A 16884-nucleotide genomic window follows, 5' to 3' on the forward strand; every position below is an offset into this window, starting at 1 on the left:
CTGCTCTTGGAGTTTCTGTTTTGGAGTTTCTATCTGAGCACCGCTGGAACCCAGAAGCTGAGAGTTATATGTGTGCTTTTCTATATAGTTTCTGTCTTTCTCACTTCTTCTAATTCCCTCTTCTTGGAACATTTTAAGTAACTTAACATCAAACAAGTTTAAAGTTTGCTAAGTTTGATGGGCCAAGTTAATGTGCAAGTGCTTTATTGGATGTTGTACTAAATCTTTCGCTAAAGTTCTCTGATTTTTCTAAAGTTTGCCAGTAAACTTTTGTCTTGTTTTGGCCTCTTGAGAATATGTTTGGTATTTCTCCCATGTATCTAACCTAGAGTACCAGAACCACCGTAAAGTCCTTTTAGTGGGGCCTTACAACAGGTAATCCAGTATGACACAAGCAAGGAAGAGTTTATGTGTCTTCTGGTGGCCAAGTGAGAAGACCATAGCACTAATGGTATATCAGTGGTGACTTTGTGTCTGCTCTCTGTGCCTATCACAAGTTAGTCTGGCTTTGCCTTGGTTGCTATGGTGTGTACAGAGGCACTCTATCATACCAGCTTGGGCAATGAGGGTTGTTTTTGGAAGATCCATCCTGGATTTCCCAGGAAGCATCTTGAAAAATTTCAACATTTGCATCTATTCTCAGAACTCTCCTTTTACACTGTTTTTATGATCTGTGCTTTTCTCTCCTGATTAGAAGTTACTAATAGGACAGTTATCCACCGTAAAATGTTCTGAGTTTTATTCTCTGTATTTAAAACTCTTTTTTTTTCTTTTCAGGCTTAAACCCACTACCTTTACCAGAGTTTACTTTTGAGTCTGGCTTATTTATTTCTCCTGGTTTTCTGGTAATTTTAAATGTTTGGTTTTTAAATGCACTTTCACTTGGTGAGAGAGGTTTGGGGTTACAGATACAATCCTTTCCTAAATCATCCTATTTTGTCATGGTGTTGGAAGCACAGTCTATTGAATAAAAAGACTCACACAACATGGATTTTATTTAGGGATTCATGTAAATTAGCTTGACATAATCTAGAGCCAGTCATTTACTTCTTCTGCTTTGGTTTCACCAAATGGAAAATACAGTTCTGGCTGAAAATCAGTATGTAAATATTAAGTACTACTATTCACCAAACAGTATATCCATCTTTATTCTACATTTTCCTGTGGAAGAGGAGGAGGACATTGTCTCAGTCTTTACTTTGGGTTCATTTCCTTTTTTAAATTCAGGTCATACTATCAACATCAATTTGACTCTGCTTTCACAGTTTGTAGTGGTTTGGTCCAAAATACTCATTACTATTTACCTTCCATGAGATAAGAATTAGGAGAAAGCAACTTGAAAGAATATCATGCTAACCGAAGACACCATTTGTGCTCAAAACCATCCCCTGGCAAATCTCTTGCTTTTCAGGTACGTTAAGCCTATTGCAAACAAATAAATGACACAAATGAAATAGTAATAAAGCTTTGTATTAAGCTTTGTTAGCTTTGTATTATAGATTTTATCTAGTATTTAAATGACAATTACATCCAGAAAATTGGCAGTTGTAGTCATGCAAGTGATGAAATTGATTCCAGTCACCGTCCATCTTTAAGGCCCCAGAACTTACTTGCATAGTCCCTTAAAGGGGCTTACGGATTGGTTTTTTTCTTTTAACCAGAGTCAGATGCAAAGGAGAAATACCGACACCTCAAGAGTCAAAACCGAAAACTTTACTGGCAAACTTCAGAAAAACAGGGAACTTTGGCAAAAGTTTAAAGCAATATTGAATCAACATAAAGCATTTCACAAGGCATTAACTTAGCAAGCTCCATGTCCATTCAACTTAACAAACTCCAACCCATCTGATTTTAAGTTACTTAGACTTCAAGACAAAGGAATTGGAAGAAAAAGAACAAAGAGAAAGACAAGAGATACAGAAAAAAACAAATATGACTACCACTGATGGTTCCAATGGTCAAGACGTGAGCTTGCCTCGTGCTTGGCTTGAGTATGCTTTGGCTTTCCTGGGCCCTTCCCCCAGGTGGGATGTCTGGTCTGGTAGCTACTCTGGGGCTGGGTTAGGGGCTCCAGGGGCAGGTATGGAACATTGCCTCCACCGTGCCACTGCGGGGCTGGGATCCAGGCTCTAGGGGGTGGGGTGGATGGAGCAATGCACCACCTCACCAGGGCAAGGCTTGTCTTGCCCCTTTTCCCACACATGCACCTGAAAGGTTTCAAGCCAGCAATCTCTTCCAGTGTCTCACACCATCTTTCTCTGGGAAGGAAAGGCCAGTAGTGTTTGAAAAATTAATTATTGTGAACCTTGGTTTATACTCTAGGTAGCTCGTGTATTGTATTTGATAACATGGCATCTTGCTGGAAGAAAGTAAGTGCAGTTTTCCCGTAGACCAGCTTATTTTTTACACAAATATTTGGAGCAGGAAATAAAAATCAGTTAATAGTTCTGGGACATGTGGGAATAGTTTAAGCAAAGATGAGCCATGATCCTTCTGACCGCTTCCTCTTTCCTGTGCTGTTTTGTCTAATCCTGCCTCAGAGTATGTCAACAAATTTCCTTTAAGCTAAGAAGGTGAAGTGGTTTGGAAATAGTGATCCTTTCTCTCTCTCCTTCTGTCTTTAGGGATTTTGTGGGAAATGATTTAAAACTGCTATATTTTTGAATTGTCCTGGTTCCGGCTAGGACAGGAGGAATTTTTGCAGTTGCCAGGAGGGGGCATGGCTGGGACCCGGAGGTAATTCTGTACCCCCTCACATCATTGTTGGGGGCAGGGGAAAGGGACTCTCTTCTGGGGAGGAGGGATTCCTTCTGGTTGAGTAAGTTTGTGGCACTGACTCTGAGCCATCAGGTGGTGTGGCTGCGGTCGGATGGGGCTCTGCAGTGAGCATTTTGCATGTGAATCACTCTCTCTCTTTTGTACGCTATTACTGTTCATTTCCTTATCTCATTGCTCCCAGTAAATTGTTTTTATCTCATCTGTGATCTTTTGTGCCCCCAATTCTCCAATTCTCCTCTCCAGCCCACCACTGGGGTGGGGAGAGAGAGGGAGTGAACGAGCAGCGGCAGGATTTGGAAAGTCTCAGTGGGAGCACTAAGTTGGAGAGTGCCATTCCTAAATCATGACATGAATAGAGGTAGAAATTTATCTTGTAAGATATTTGTAAATTAAAACAGCCTCAGAACCTTTGAATGTAACCCCAGCTGAGTTCTGGATATGACACAAAGGGTACTGGTTTTGTTACAGTGACATAATTCTTTTCTCACACAAGTTAATTATAAATCAAAATAACTTTACATAGATGGCAGAATCTCTTAAACAAAACTGAAGAGGTAAAGGCCATACATATTTAGAAAGGAGAAAAATACCTGTGATTTCTGTATGGCTTATTGTTCACTTCTGCTGTACAAGAAGACATTATACTGGAAGTATGTGTTTTACGTGAAGGAATAGAGCAGGTGCCTATTTCCTGTTGACAAATGAAGCATGCTAGATATATGATACACGTCTTCAGAAGCTGTATACCTGAGGAGAATAATTGTGTCATTGCAAAGGCTTCAAGAATGCAGTAAATATTAAGGAAATAACTTACATAAATGTCTCTGTGTTGCTGTGCAGCCCTGCATGTAGTTGATATAACTGGTTCTGAGCCATTATGGTCATTCTCAGAAAACAAAAATATTTCTTTGTGATACAATAATTATTAATCTTTTGTGAGAATTTAAGGTCTTTCCCATTCTGAAAAACTGGTGATTTTCCTTTGTCTGAAGTGCTTGGTTTATAAATTACACTTAATCACTGAAGTATTTTTCCCATCTCTCTCTGTCTGCTTCTTTCATAGTTGTTTTTTAGATAATCTGTGTTCTCTAACTAAATACTTTTAAACATATTCACAGGTAATCTTGACAACACCGTTGCAGAACCAGTGTTGTTGAAATGATTACATGATAAATGATGTTTTCTTCCAATCTAATTTATTAAGACAGCAAAAATGTCAACAAAATGAGTGAATAAATATACTGTCTGCTAGTTATGCATCAGGGGAAGAAAAGGAAAATTAAATGCAACATGTATTTCTTAGATGCTGAACTTCAGAGTCAATGACAGAGATTGTTGTATCATGTGGTTTGTGATGACAAGAAGTTGAACTTTTTAAATGAAATATTTTCCTAAGAGTAAAAGATTTTCTTTCAATTTCATATTTTCAGAAAACAACAATCGTATTCAAACTAGATAGGGTAATGTGGCATCAACTGCTTGGAAATGTTGAACATAACCTTTTGGCTTATCTGTAGTCTGTAAAAAATTAAGAGAAACTTTTTTTTTTTTTCCATGGTGATACTTCATTTTAATCCCATCTAACACAGCACTGTTAGTGGATTTGATGCTGCAAACCTGTCTGAGTTTAGAGATAGATATTTGGGGGAAAAAGAACAGCTCCCTATAGGAGCTGAGTTTTTCTGTTTTCTTGCTCAGTGCCTTCCAGAAATTTATTTTCCTCTGCCTACATCAGCTCAAAACCCAGCATTTCAACAAACAGTCTTTATTCTACCTTATGACTCTTACCACTTGAAAGAGCACATAACATACAAGGTTGGCACCTTCAGCATGTTTAAAACCTAGAGACCTGGCTCATTCAAATATGTGTTTAGAAACTAATGCAGTGACAAACAAAACTGTGTGGAGTTCAGCTTCTATACCAAGCCATATATACTGCAATAAGCACTGTTTACAGGACAAGGAATAATTTTCTTATTGCTAGGTTTTACCAATTCCTGATGACTATACAATCCTTTTCCTACAGTCAAAAATTCTTTTACTCAGCTAATCCTTTTCTTTTATTTAGGACAGTGAAAAAAAAGGATTTATGAATAGACTTTATGCCATCCAGGAGGTGTGTGTCACTGTCCAGAATATCCTAGATGAAATAGCTTCCTTCGGTGAAAGGATCAAGAAGTAAGTGCTGACACAGGTGCTGGATTGCTCTCCAATATTCTTTAACATCTTTTCCATGCAGAGGTACAAAATGTTAAACCTTTACTTACTTATTCCAAGGGAGTCCAGTTTTGGATGATCCATCGTTCAAGCTCATCTATATTTACTTTGCTTTATGGAGGCCCTCAGTCAGTGGAAATCCTGTCATATTAATTCTGGAATTTAGAATTATATTAACTGGGACAAAAATCAGAACTAATGTTTTTAAGGAAAACAAAAAGAGAATATTGTTGTGACATAGTTATTTAAAAGTGATAATAAAAAATGCAGCTTTGATAAAGGAAATAAGCAGAAGTGAGTAGGGGTTTTGTATTCTAAGGATGTACGTATGTTCACTCACTGGAAGTTGTATTTGTAAGTCAGCAAAACCTTTTCTTTAGAGTATTCCTAATTTGTAACACCTAATACATGATATATAAAAATTGCCAGCAAATCTAAACATTAAGAAAAAGAGGTTCTGAGATTTACTGCAGGAAGTTTGGTGTATTTCTGGCATGGTCAGTGAACAGCAACACAAAGTTTATTACTTGAGGTCAGACAGGTTCCAGAAAGACACCTTCCAGCTGTCAGCTGCAAAGCATGGATAGGATTGACTTGGTTTTCTGGCACCTCAAAAGCCAAGAGCATCTCACCACTACCTAATTCACTTTTGGATGTGAATTTTGGGAAAACTATGCCTTGAGTGAAGTCAGTCTGCAGGAATCCTGAGGATCATCTCTGACACGGTCCTGCTCTGTCTCGATGAAGAGGAGATTGCCATTTTTGCATTTAAGAGTAAAGTCCCTAATACGAAAGCCTGGGAAAGTGTTCCCATAGGGACAATTCCAGGCAGGCTGTGTTCACAGCAGGAGAGGCAGGTGCAAGCATATTGTATCACACAAGTTCTCCAGTTAGAAAAATGAGCCAGTCTCTGAAAAAAGTCCTTTATCAGAAGGCTGTTCCTGGAAGTTGTCTTGATGATTAAGTAGTTCTAATTGTGCATTTTGGAGGTAGGGTTTGTTCTGTTATATAACCAGTTGAGAGCTACAGAATTTTGTAGACTGAGTGAGACTATAAATCTTTGTAATTTGCTCCTAAAACTATAATGGGAAAACTGTACTGAATGCTGTGTTAACACAGCCCATAAGGAGGTTTGCTAAGTGAGGAGCCAGTGCTCCCACACATCATGGTGTGTCTGTGATCCATTGCACAAAGCCGAGTCACAGGAACATGAGCAGACCCTCAACCTTCTGTTCATCCCAAATGCATACAGAAAAGGGGAAAAGAGCAGGTGTCCCCTGAGGATAAAGGGAGGGATCCTACACTAAGTGACACTAACATAATGTTAGTGGAGACATGTCAAAATTGCCAGGGAAAAAAGAAGACAAATAAACACAGGGAGCCAGAGCTCATTATGAAAAATATGGCTTGCGATTCAGATAATTGCAATTATTCATCTAGAGAAGCCAAAATAATGTAATCGCATTGGTTGAGATTGTAGTTAGTAGTAATACTTTAAAGAGTATCATGAGACTATTTAGAGCCAAAGCCACATTTTCCTTCTGGATAAATGTCATGCAACACTTTTGACATGGTGGTGCCTTCATGGAACAAATCCACTGAGCCAAGCTCCCCTTAACCAACATTCCTATGGGACATATGTATAAAATTATCATCTGGTCTTTCTCTCTTCACTGAACACAGGGGTTGGAGAGCTACAGCACCCTGTTTCATCATCTATTAACTTTCCCTTTCTCACACCTCACCTTTGCAGAATGTGGTGACCAGCAGAGTTTTATCAGATAATAGAGTCTGAGACCCTTAGGGAGGATGTTTTTATCTGTGACTTTTTTTGGAAAGGTAATGTCTTGAAACTCTGATGGGATCCTAGAAATTCTCTTCCTTTATTCATAGATAAATAACCTTTCGTTTTTTAGGGGTTTTGGGTTTTTTGTTTGTTTGTTTTCATTTTGGTTTGGTTTTTTATTGTTGGGGTTTGTTTTTTTGTTTTTGTTTGTTTGTTTTGGTTGTTTGGGTTTTTTTTACATCCAAAGGGGTTTTATTTCTTCCCTCAACCACTGCTGTTGCATTCTCCCTGTCTTCATGACTGACTGTTTTATCACCTCCTTTTTTTCCCCTAGCCCCCTCCTTAAGCAAATGGACAAGTTTCCAGCTTTGCATAGCCATGAACTTGCCTTTTCCCTCAAAACAGGAAGGCACCTGGTTGAGGAGTGTACCCATATCTCAGACAGAGGGGAAAGTCTCTGCTCAGCCTTTAACTGCTTATGCTGTCCTTACAGTGAAACAGGGAGGAGATAAAACAAGAAATCCTTAGCAATACTCTTCCAGCTATTGTATCCTACTCTGCCATGGTGTTGAGAAGGGAATATAGTTTGCCTGTGTGAGTACATTTGGGGAGAAATGAGCTCTGTGGGTGTTGGCTGATGTTGGCTGAAACTGGGGTTAGCACTGAGATTTAGCTGATACTGAGATTTCCGAAAAGCAGAGCAGTGGTTTGCTTGGCAGATGTGCACTGCTGGGGCAGGAGAGGTGAAATTCAGCAGGTGAGTGGGCAAAGCCAGGACCTCCTTTCATTTCCACTGACAGTGGGTCTAAGCCCAGGCTCCCCCCGATGAATGACAAATACATCCATGCATTCATTTGTAGACTCAGTTTGTTCTCCCTGGTGGAAACTGGCACTTTTCCCACTGTCCTGCTCATTATTTGCTCTTTTATTGGCTCTGGTGGCTGACCTCAGTTTTGACTTTTGTTAATTTTTCTTTAGTACATTCAACTGGACTGTCCCATTCCTGAGCTGGCTGGCAATTGTTGCCCTCTCTGTGTTCACCATCATCCTGTATTTCATTCCACTGAGATATATTGTCCTTGTCTGGGGTAAGTAAAGCTCTTTTAAACTGTCTGAACCACTTAAAAAAAACTGGTTTTTAATGGATGACTTACCCTGACAGTGCTTTTTGGTATTTATGGTCATAAAGCTACCTCATGATGGAAATAGGCAGGTTAGTTAAAAATTGCGACAGTGTAAATATTTAGGTCCACCTACAAAATGCATTTTTCTTGGCTAGCATTCTAGACTTAATCATACTATAAACATGTAGCCATGAGGATTCTTCATATATCAAAGTGTAGCTTTGTCTAGATATTACTCTGATTTATTTTCACCACTTATACACAAATAGAGGTATTTCAATCTATATAGTGCATTTAGGACAATACGCCTTTTTTACTGTGGTACTTTATCTTGTGAAAGTATATGCAAACGTAGCAGCAAGAAACCTGTTTAAGGGGTCACCTTTAGATAGACAGAAAGGAATAGGTGGTATTTGGCTGGTTGATAATGAACAGAAACTCTGGCTGGAATTATGATTGATCCAAGCTTTCACTACTTGTCTTTATATCTATTCTTTATACTGATTTTAAAAAGCTGCTGTTACTACATCTGTTGTAAATAATGCTCCAGGTTTTCATTTGTACGTCTTTTCATACATCTTACAACACCGGCAGCTGTACCCTTACCCAGTAGCACAGACTTATGAAGAGCACAGTCTCAGTTACATCAGTGGCTAGATTTTCTTTCTGAAGAAAGAATAGCAATCACACTTTTGTGGGAAAATTTTGAATTCAGGAGACAGCATAAAATCATTGAACTTACTCCAAAGAATTTATTTTTTATTTATCAGTCAATATTAGTAATTTCCTTAGAATGTTTTCTCAAATGATCATAGCTGAAGCAATAAAGAGGATATGAACAAAATACAAAAGTATTTCTACAGAAGTAACAAAAGCAAGCAGATGGGCTTCCTTTCTTTTCCTGTCTTTGACTTTTACTTATTCCCCCATACCATGCATCACTTAAGTGTAACCCAAACTCTTAGCTTGTTCCCAAAATTTCATTCCTTTTAGCACACACACAGGAAGTTTGAAGTATTTGTCTGTGTTCTTTTCCTGTCATTTTCCAGACATGTCTGACATCTTGCTTTCTTACATCCCCTTTGTTTGATACAATAACCTGAGATTATAATAGCCCTCCAAGATCCACATAACTGTAGAGCCAGAACTGTTCTTTGAAAAGCTCATGACTCATACCCCTGGAAGTGTCACACTCCCACAGAAATGTCTGTTTCAGGTAAGGCAGAGTCTCAACTCCCAAGGCTCCCAAACCATGGATGGATAGTGTAAGCATAAATTACTATAAATGCACCTTGCACTTTTTTCCTTTCTTCTCTCCCTGCCTTCAAGTTACATAGGCTATGTAGATACAACTTCAAGGCCCTTTGTTCGCTACAGGTTTCAACTCCATGTTTTTCTCCTGCACTTCAGTTTAGGTGACTTCTTACTCAGCAAATGTACGTGGATCCCTTCTTTAGGGACCTTTTCCTCTTGCATGATGCCAGGAGACCAGATAGGTACTGTGCAGCTGCAGCTCCCACAATCCAGACCTCCTCAGGGTGAAATGAATTCTCACAGAGCCATGTCGTGCTGAGCATAGCTTTGAGCAGCTGTTCCTTCAAACCTTCAGTATTCCAAACACCTACCTGTTTTCTCCATCACTGCGTGTTTCTAGCCTCTCCTGGGTATATTTATTAATCCATTCTGCCTGTGGAAGCCACTGCTCTCTCTTTTCTGACTTACTTCTGTAGGAATGTTTGAGCTGGTCTGTAGCAGCATCTGCCCATTTTGTTCTTGGGAAGGTAGAGGTTTTAAATGAAAATTTCTCCATATTATGTCTCAGCTTTTGTATAGCTGTCTTTCTTCTGTGCGTCCATAGGGACTGCCCCTTTCAGCCTGCCCTAGCAAGAAATTCTCCATTTTTTTCCTGGCTGTGTCTCTCCCAGTGGAGACTGGTCCTTGAAGATGTGGTGCGTTAGGTGGGGTGGATCCACACTAATCCCACTTGATGAAGTGCGGAGTCCTGGTAACAGCTACAGCTGTCTGTGTGGAAAAAAATTCAAAGATAATTGTTTTAATCTGAAAATTTTCAAACTCTTGGAAAAGACCAATCCCCTCTCATCTCTGCAGTGCTTTTTCTTTCTCAAGGTCTCACATGCTGACTGGTATTTTTCTTTATCAGATGTGATAAAAGTGAGATCATACCACCTGAATTCACCCATAGGTGGTCCAGTGGCCATGTGCAGTGAACAGTGGTGTTGACCTTAAATTTCACAGTCACTTGCTGATGCAAAACGTCTTCTTAAACAAAGGTGTTTGAACCTCAGATATTCCTTCTGAACACTCACTATTCAATCACCATATAAAGGGAGGGCAGCATCCTCTATCTACACTGCAGAACTGAGGATTCATGCAGTGGGAGGCTGTGGGTGTTGCTAACACTGAATCTTGCATGCCCTGTCCAAAGGCTTTACATCCTTGCTAAGGCTTTCTGAAAAGTATTGGCACCAAAGGTTTTATATATCTGATCTTCCAAAATCTCTATTTTGGAAGATAAACTATGTTATATCTGATAGAGCCTGGATAAACTACACAGAAAGGCATATTTTTAATAGTGTCCTGGGTGTCTCCTGCTCACATGCGAGTCAATGCAGTTTGCACTGTTCCTGCCATGTTTTAGACATGTGTTCCCAGAGCCCACAAACCAGGTTCTCAAAGTGTATAAACGTGACTGGGTATGTAATAGTAAGAAAATAAGTCTAATTTTAAAGGCTGGTTTCTGATTATTTTGTGGATAATTTTTCTTGGTGTTTCTGAACACTAATTGTCAGTAAGCATTATAAGACCATGATGTCTAAGGGAGACATATCCTCTCTTCTCTGCACTACCATCAGCTCATCTCTAGCTGTCATTCCCAGACAAAGGTTTGTGCAAACTCGTCTAAAACCTTCATATGATGCAGACTTCACTGCTTCCCACATGTTTCATTGTCCTTAGCATGAAAAATATTTTTCTTGAATCTTCTGAATCTTCTGTCCTGCAATTAAGCCCATTTCTACTTATCCTCTCTGTTACAGAAATTAAATACTTTTTATGCCTCTACCTTTCCCAACTCCCTTATAATAATCACAGTTTCTATTACTTTCAAAAAAATAATATATTAAAGGAATTTGAAAATGTCCCTAGAACTTTTGCATTTTGAAACAGGGAACCACAGCAGCAGAGTCCAACCTTTAGAGCCCAAGGTCACAATTCATACATTCATTCATGCATTCATTCGGTGCTACTGTCAGGCTTCAAAATGGATCCTGAAATCTGTTTTAAAACTTTGCCAAAAGTATGTGTTTTTTGATATCTTATATCTTATGATAGTAACATTTGAACTTTCACTTTTGCAGGCATCAATAAATTTACAAAGAAGATTCGAAATCCATATGCAATTGATAACAACGAACTACTTGACTTTCTATCCAGAGTCCCCTCAGATGTGCAAGTGGTGTGTATATATTTTTTCTGGGTTTTTTTTCCTAACAGATTTTTAAAGTGGTTATTTTGATTTAATATTGTATTCTTTGGCAGAAAGAAATTGTGAGCTGAAGCTGGGGATAGTCCGTGAACCATAAGGAGACTGCTTGGTCTTTTTCCAGTGAGAAAAAAGTTCCTACATTGGTTGTGCCCCTGAGGATCCATAGGAGCAATCAGTAGAAGGACAAGCATTTGTGAGATGGTAGCAGATGCTAGAGCTTGTATTGAACAGCCTCCAGCACCATGTAAATCTGTCTGGGATAGGGCACTGTGTAGGAAACACTGGAGCTGAGGTTCTCAGGACATGCAGAAAACGAACAGGAAGGTCAAATAATGGAAGAGGCAGGCAGCATGGCCCAGTGTCATGTGACAGCACTCTGAGAGCCTTTCCTTTCCTGGGGTGAAAGCTTTTGCTGTGGCCACAGTTCAACTGTGCTCATAAATGCCTTTAAAAAAAAAAAAAGCTGGTTGTGAATTACATGCTTTTGTGATGCAGTACACAATACCCAGAGAGCATGCAAGATATAAGATAACATCAAGCACATAAATCACATCTGGTATCACAAACATTATAGACTTCCCGTATTTCTAGTTTCAGTTCAGAGCTGGTATAAATAGGAGATATGGGTGCAAATACCCTCTGTGTATCTGATACCCTCTGTGGTAGGCATTTGGAAATAACCAAGTTTTTAAGAAACATTACAAAGAATGGTATCCAACATGGTCAAGATGATAATGTTTATTGTCTGTTAGAGCTCATGGAGAAAACGAAAAAAAAGTAGTCTTTTCTAAGTTTACATCAGCATGCAGTGTTATGTCCTGGCAGGATATTCCTGGTGTTGGTTTTCCTTCTTATTCTAGATCTGTCATTCTGTTGTTGGTGAATCACATCTGCAAATCCTGTCATTTTTAGAGGGAAAGTTTTCTTTTTTTTTTACTTTTTATCCCCTGGCAGAAAAAACCCTATATCTTTATTTTTTTCTAGGAAGTGCCACCTGACAACTTTCTTTCTGAACTTTGTATTTAAACAGATGCAATACCATGAACTGAAACAAGATCCTACTCACAGCCCGAGCAAGAGAAAGAAAAACAATCCTGCCTAGCCAACTTCATGTGTTGAGGAGACCAGCATCTGCCAGGGGAAGATAAAAGTGCAAGCCTAAGAAGTGTTTCCTTTCTCTAAGCTTTTTATTTATCTTGCTTTTCTATCTCGTGGGGAGATTTTGTAAATGGTAGTAAAAGGTGTTTCTCATGGAAGATCTATTTCTCATTGTAAAGACATTTGTTTCAAGCAGGGGTTTTGCCATTTGAAAGCCTTGTTAGAAACAATGTAATGCATTAAACAAGTCAACCTAAAAAGGGGAATATATACTGCTACTTGGTGGTCAAAGATAAGTGAGATAGTCAAATCATGCCAACTAAACCTACAAAATGTGTAACTTTAAATCTGACTCAGAAATTTCTCAGATTTTATTTGTGAGCATTAATATTTTTATCCAGTAAGTCATCATTACAATTTTCTATGTTTTGTATATTGAAAGAGAAATACAATTTAGTGGAGCCTACTGCACTTAAGTTTTAGCAGATTTTTTTAAATTTCAGACCCTGATGTTAACTCCTGGTGCAACATTTTTCTATGTGGTAGGGCTGCTTATAAGATGATGAGAAACACCAAGTGCAAATCTCTTTCTGGAGCTCCCAAAAGCAGTTCCTGCTGTCTTTATCATTCCATTGTAAGACCTAAAAATCTCTGTTTTGAAATACTGCCAGGTTTGTAACTGATTGCCTATCATATTTTTCTACATGTACCAGTAGTCTTCATTTGTATTACATAGTTTAGCTGTAATGGGTCGAACTAACTCCATACTGCTTTGGGTGTCATGCTATGAACACTTTTTGTGCACATAACTATTTTAATATGGATATCTTGCAGAAAAGGTTTTCCATTCGAATCACAAGATCATATTAATATGCTTTATGGTATAACATGACCTGTTATCAATGTGAAATACAGTGTAGAGGAAAAAAATGCAGTTGTGGTGAAACTGATATACCCAGGGTTTTTTCCTTAGTTAATAATGTCAGTTCTTCCGATACAATCTTTCCCTACTGCATGGAAACTGCATTATCTTATAAATTACATGGAACATAGATGAGAAACATTTACATTTCAAATGTCTTAGTGGCCACTGCATAACGAGTACTTGGGGATATATTCTGGTAGCTGCATGCAGACTTCCACACTCAGCTCCCCACACAGTGAGCAGAGACTCATTCCTGAGGGACTACCTGTGCACAGCTCCTCGTTATAGTTCCCAGTGGCATTAAAGGGGATTTTTTTGTCCAGGGGAGAGCCACAGGACTGTATCCTCAAGGGGCGCTGAGGTCCTCTCTGGATTACCTCTCACTGGTTGCAATTGCAGATGAAGTTATATTGCACTACTCTAAAAATACTTTTTGAAAAGTCTATTTAGAAATACTTTGCAAGCACATGTGAATATGTATTTGTCCAAAGAAATATGTGTTAGCTGCATTGCTCATGAAGGATCATCCTGGATTTCTTTATTTTGCAGATAAGATGATAGCCAGTTCTTATGTGACAGTTATTTTGATTCTTCTGTTTGTATACTTAAAAGAATGCAAATCAAATGACTGCTCTGCAGAGATCTGTGGACCTAAATAAGCTCTTGTCACATCATGACTTTAAAAGAGTTTAATTTTGCAGCTTGCATAAACTTTTGGCTGTATCCTGCCTGAAGAGCAACATACTATTGATGAAATCAGAATCACTGGTCAGCCTATTTTGTTTTAAAAGAGACAAGTTTGTGACTCAACAAGATGTGAATGTTTCTTGCCTGTTGTCAGTTTTGCACATTTCTTTAATACACTGCAAGCCTTGTACCTTCTTAACGTTGCCCACCAGCCTGTGTGTGATTTCTTGTCTTTTTTTTTGTACACAATTTCAAATGTCTACTTCGGTGGTAATAGCTGAGCTGGTTATGCACGTTTTCTGCATTAAACACACTTCTAAGCATCACTCTATTAGATATTATGAAGCCTCTGTCTTTGAAATTCTGCACTGTTGTTTTTCCATGAGTGCTCTGATGGGCGAGTGAAAACATCATATTTCTGTGTGCAGGATTTCAGTATTTTTAGTTCCATAACATGCAGGGGGAGGGGGCAAGGGGAGAAAAACATCTGTTTGTTGAAAAATGGTGAACTCCTTTTAAATGCCTCAGTCACTCAGAATTGATCTCACTGAAAATATAATGCACAGAGGCAAGGCTAAGAATGCGTATTGATTAAATATGATTCTCCTGCCACAACAAGACAATTTAAAATTGTCCCATTTTCACTACTTGTAGTTTGTCTACTCTGCTCAGTGGCCTCTGTAAAGAGCCAGTCCTACCTTATGCCATAAATATTCCAACATATCTTCCTTTTCCAGACTGATTCTGAAGTCCATTTCTAACCTGTTAGATTTGGCAGGCTTTATTCCGAAAACAACTGGTCTGTTCATAAGCAATCAAAAAAGAATATGGCATCTCACAATCATGAAATTGTTTCTATTCTCAGAAAATAAAATTTTGCAACTGTATGTGGGTTCACAGAAAATCATTAGTTTAATTGGGGTCCATATTTAGATTGGATGTCAGAGTACTCAAAATCCACCAAGGCTGATTAACCTGAGAGGCTCTTACTGCATTCCTGCTGATAACTCAGAGTACAGAGCTTGCCTACCCTGTTTTTACAGTTGTTCCTCTTTGTAGGAACACATAAGTATTTTTCATAATAGCAATGAGCTTTTAACTGGAAGAGCTGCTGTATTGTAAGTTAGTATTTTAAATCCAAGTGCAATAGCCCCCAAGTTTTTTTTCTATTGAAATTAAACCAACAGTGGAATAATGAGAAAATAATTAAGCAGGCTGCATACAGTCTTATTAGCTAATTTGGTCCCTGAGAGCATAGGCTTTACCAACAAGAGCAAGAGCTGCCAGCAAATGCACTGCATGATGCTAAGGTATTTCATTCGAAGATAATCCAGGAGTGTGAAGGAGATAAAGGAAAACTTATTTCTTCCATCACTGCTAGATTACACATGCATGTATGCTACACAAAACCCAGTGAAAAGCTTTGCTCAGCAGCCAGGGATCCCAAACTGTGGTTTAACACAGATAGAGTGCTTTGTGGCAGAAACTCTTCAGTTGACACTGACCCACTTGCATCTGCACCACAACTCCCAGAGTCTGCTCCAAGCCTCTACCACTTTCTCACTGAATGGTAACAGGGAAAAGTATTGGATTTTTGTTGAGCTGGGTGCTCAACAAAAAATCTCTTTTCCAGTGGTGTTTTTGCCACGTTACAGGACTGACCTTGTTAATTCGCAGTGTGGTGCACTGACCAATTCTCTCACTTGCAAAAACTTAGATCTCAGAACCAGACTGCTGGGCACATGTCTATCCTTGAGTTACATTCATAAAAGGAGTTGTTTTTCTGCCTCTTGAGCAAATATGGTAACAAAAATGAAAAATATTTTCCTTCCCCATAGGATTGCTAGCCCTGGGACATGTAACAACCTCAACAAGCAAGTGTACTTGTTTCAGGAGGGGTCTGTTGCTCACAGGCATGAGATAATGGCTTGATCAGAAGAAATAGGCCCGGAGACTAAAGCAAGTCCTTTCCTATACTGTGTTTGTATTCTTCAGGCTCAGTGTTCCTGAACACATATGTTGAGAAAAGGAAAGAAGAAATGGGGAAGGGCCTGGATCACTTAAATAAAATATTTACTGAGAAATTGGATAACTACCAAATATATCTTCAATTCTTGCAGGATATTTTTTTAAGGACTGGGATTTGTGCAAAAGACAAGTCTTTCTGCGCTATGTTTCTAGAAGTAAGTATCTTTCTTATTTAGAAGAAAGTTCAGTCACTGCAATTTGCTGAGGCAGAGTACAGTTTTGGGAAGACAGGATTGGAAAAGAGTTGGGGAAGAATTACAATGGATTATAATGCTGGAAGCAGCCTGTTCATGTTTTTTCTTCACCATACAGATACATACTTCCCCTGACATGCTTATGGAGACCACAGCTCAAAACCACAGTTACATTCACACATTTCCAACTGTCACCCCATTTCCCATCTCTTCTCAGCTCAGACATTGCTGATAGCATGCCATGGAGTTGCGCCGACACCTGTCAGTGTAAATGGTCCCTCTTCCCTATTTTCCACTTCAGCCTGCAGTCTCTAGGTGACCAAACTCTTCATTTCCTGCTCACCACTGATACTTGCAATTAAACCTTAAATGGAAATTGTTTATGTTGTTATCCTCTCCTGCTTCTTCTCCCTATTTGTTCTTTTGATGGGTTTCTTTTCCTCATCCACATCCTTTGACTAATTTTTATAGATGTAACTCCTTGAGATTATGGTCACAAAGCTTCAACTACTGATTTTGTGTCAGCACTTCAGGTTTCCCTC

General features: G+C 38.9%; 1 protein-coding gene across 3 annotated transcripts in view; it reads left to right on the plus strand.

The window, feature by feature from the left end:
• Positions 1–14451, plus strand: part of MCTP1 (multiple C2 and transmembrane domain containing 1) — a 236581-nt gene extending 222130 nt beyond the window's left edge. For all 3 annotated transcript variants that reach the window (XM_032096442.1, XM_032096443.1, XM_032096448.1), the window contains 4 exons: positions 4847–4956; positions 7760–7869; positions 11283–11380; positions 12441–14451. In XM_032096442.1, the coding sequence (XP_031952333.1) occupies positions 4847–4956; positions 7760–7869; positions 11283–11380; positions 12441–12512 (390 nt within the window). In that variant the 3' untranslated portion in view covers positions 12513–14451. The remainder of the gene's footprint in view (positions 1–4846; positions 4957–7759; positions 7870–11282; positions 11381–12440) is intronic.
• Positions 14452–16884: the final 2433 nt, after the last annotated feature.

This window comes from Corvus moneduloides, chromosome Z (genome assembly GCF_009650955.1).
Source record: "Corvus moneduloides isolate bCorMon1 chromosome Z, bCorMon1.pri, whole genome shotgun sequence".
In the NCBI taxonomy this organism is placed as follows: Eukaryota; Metazoa; Chordata; class Aves; order Passeriformes; family Corvidae; genus Corvus; species Corvus moneduloides.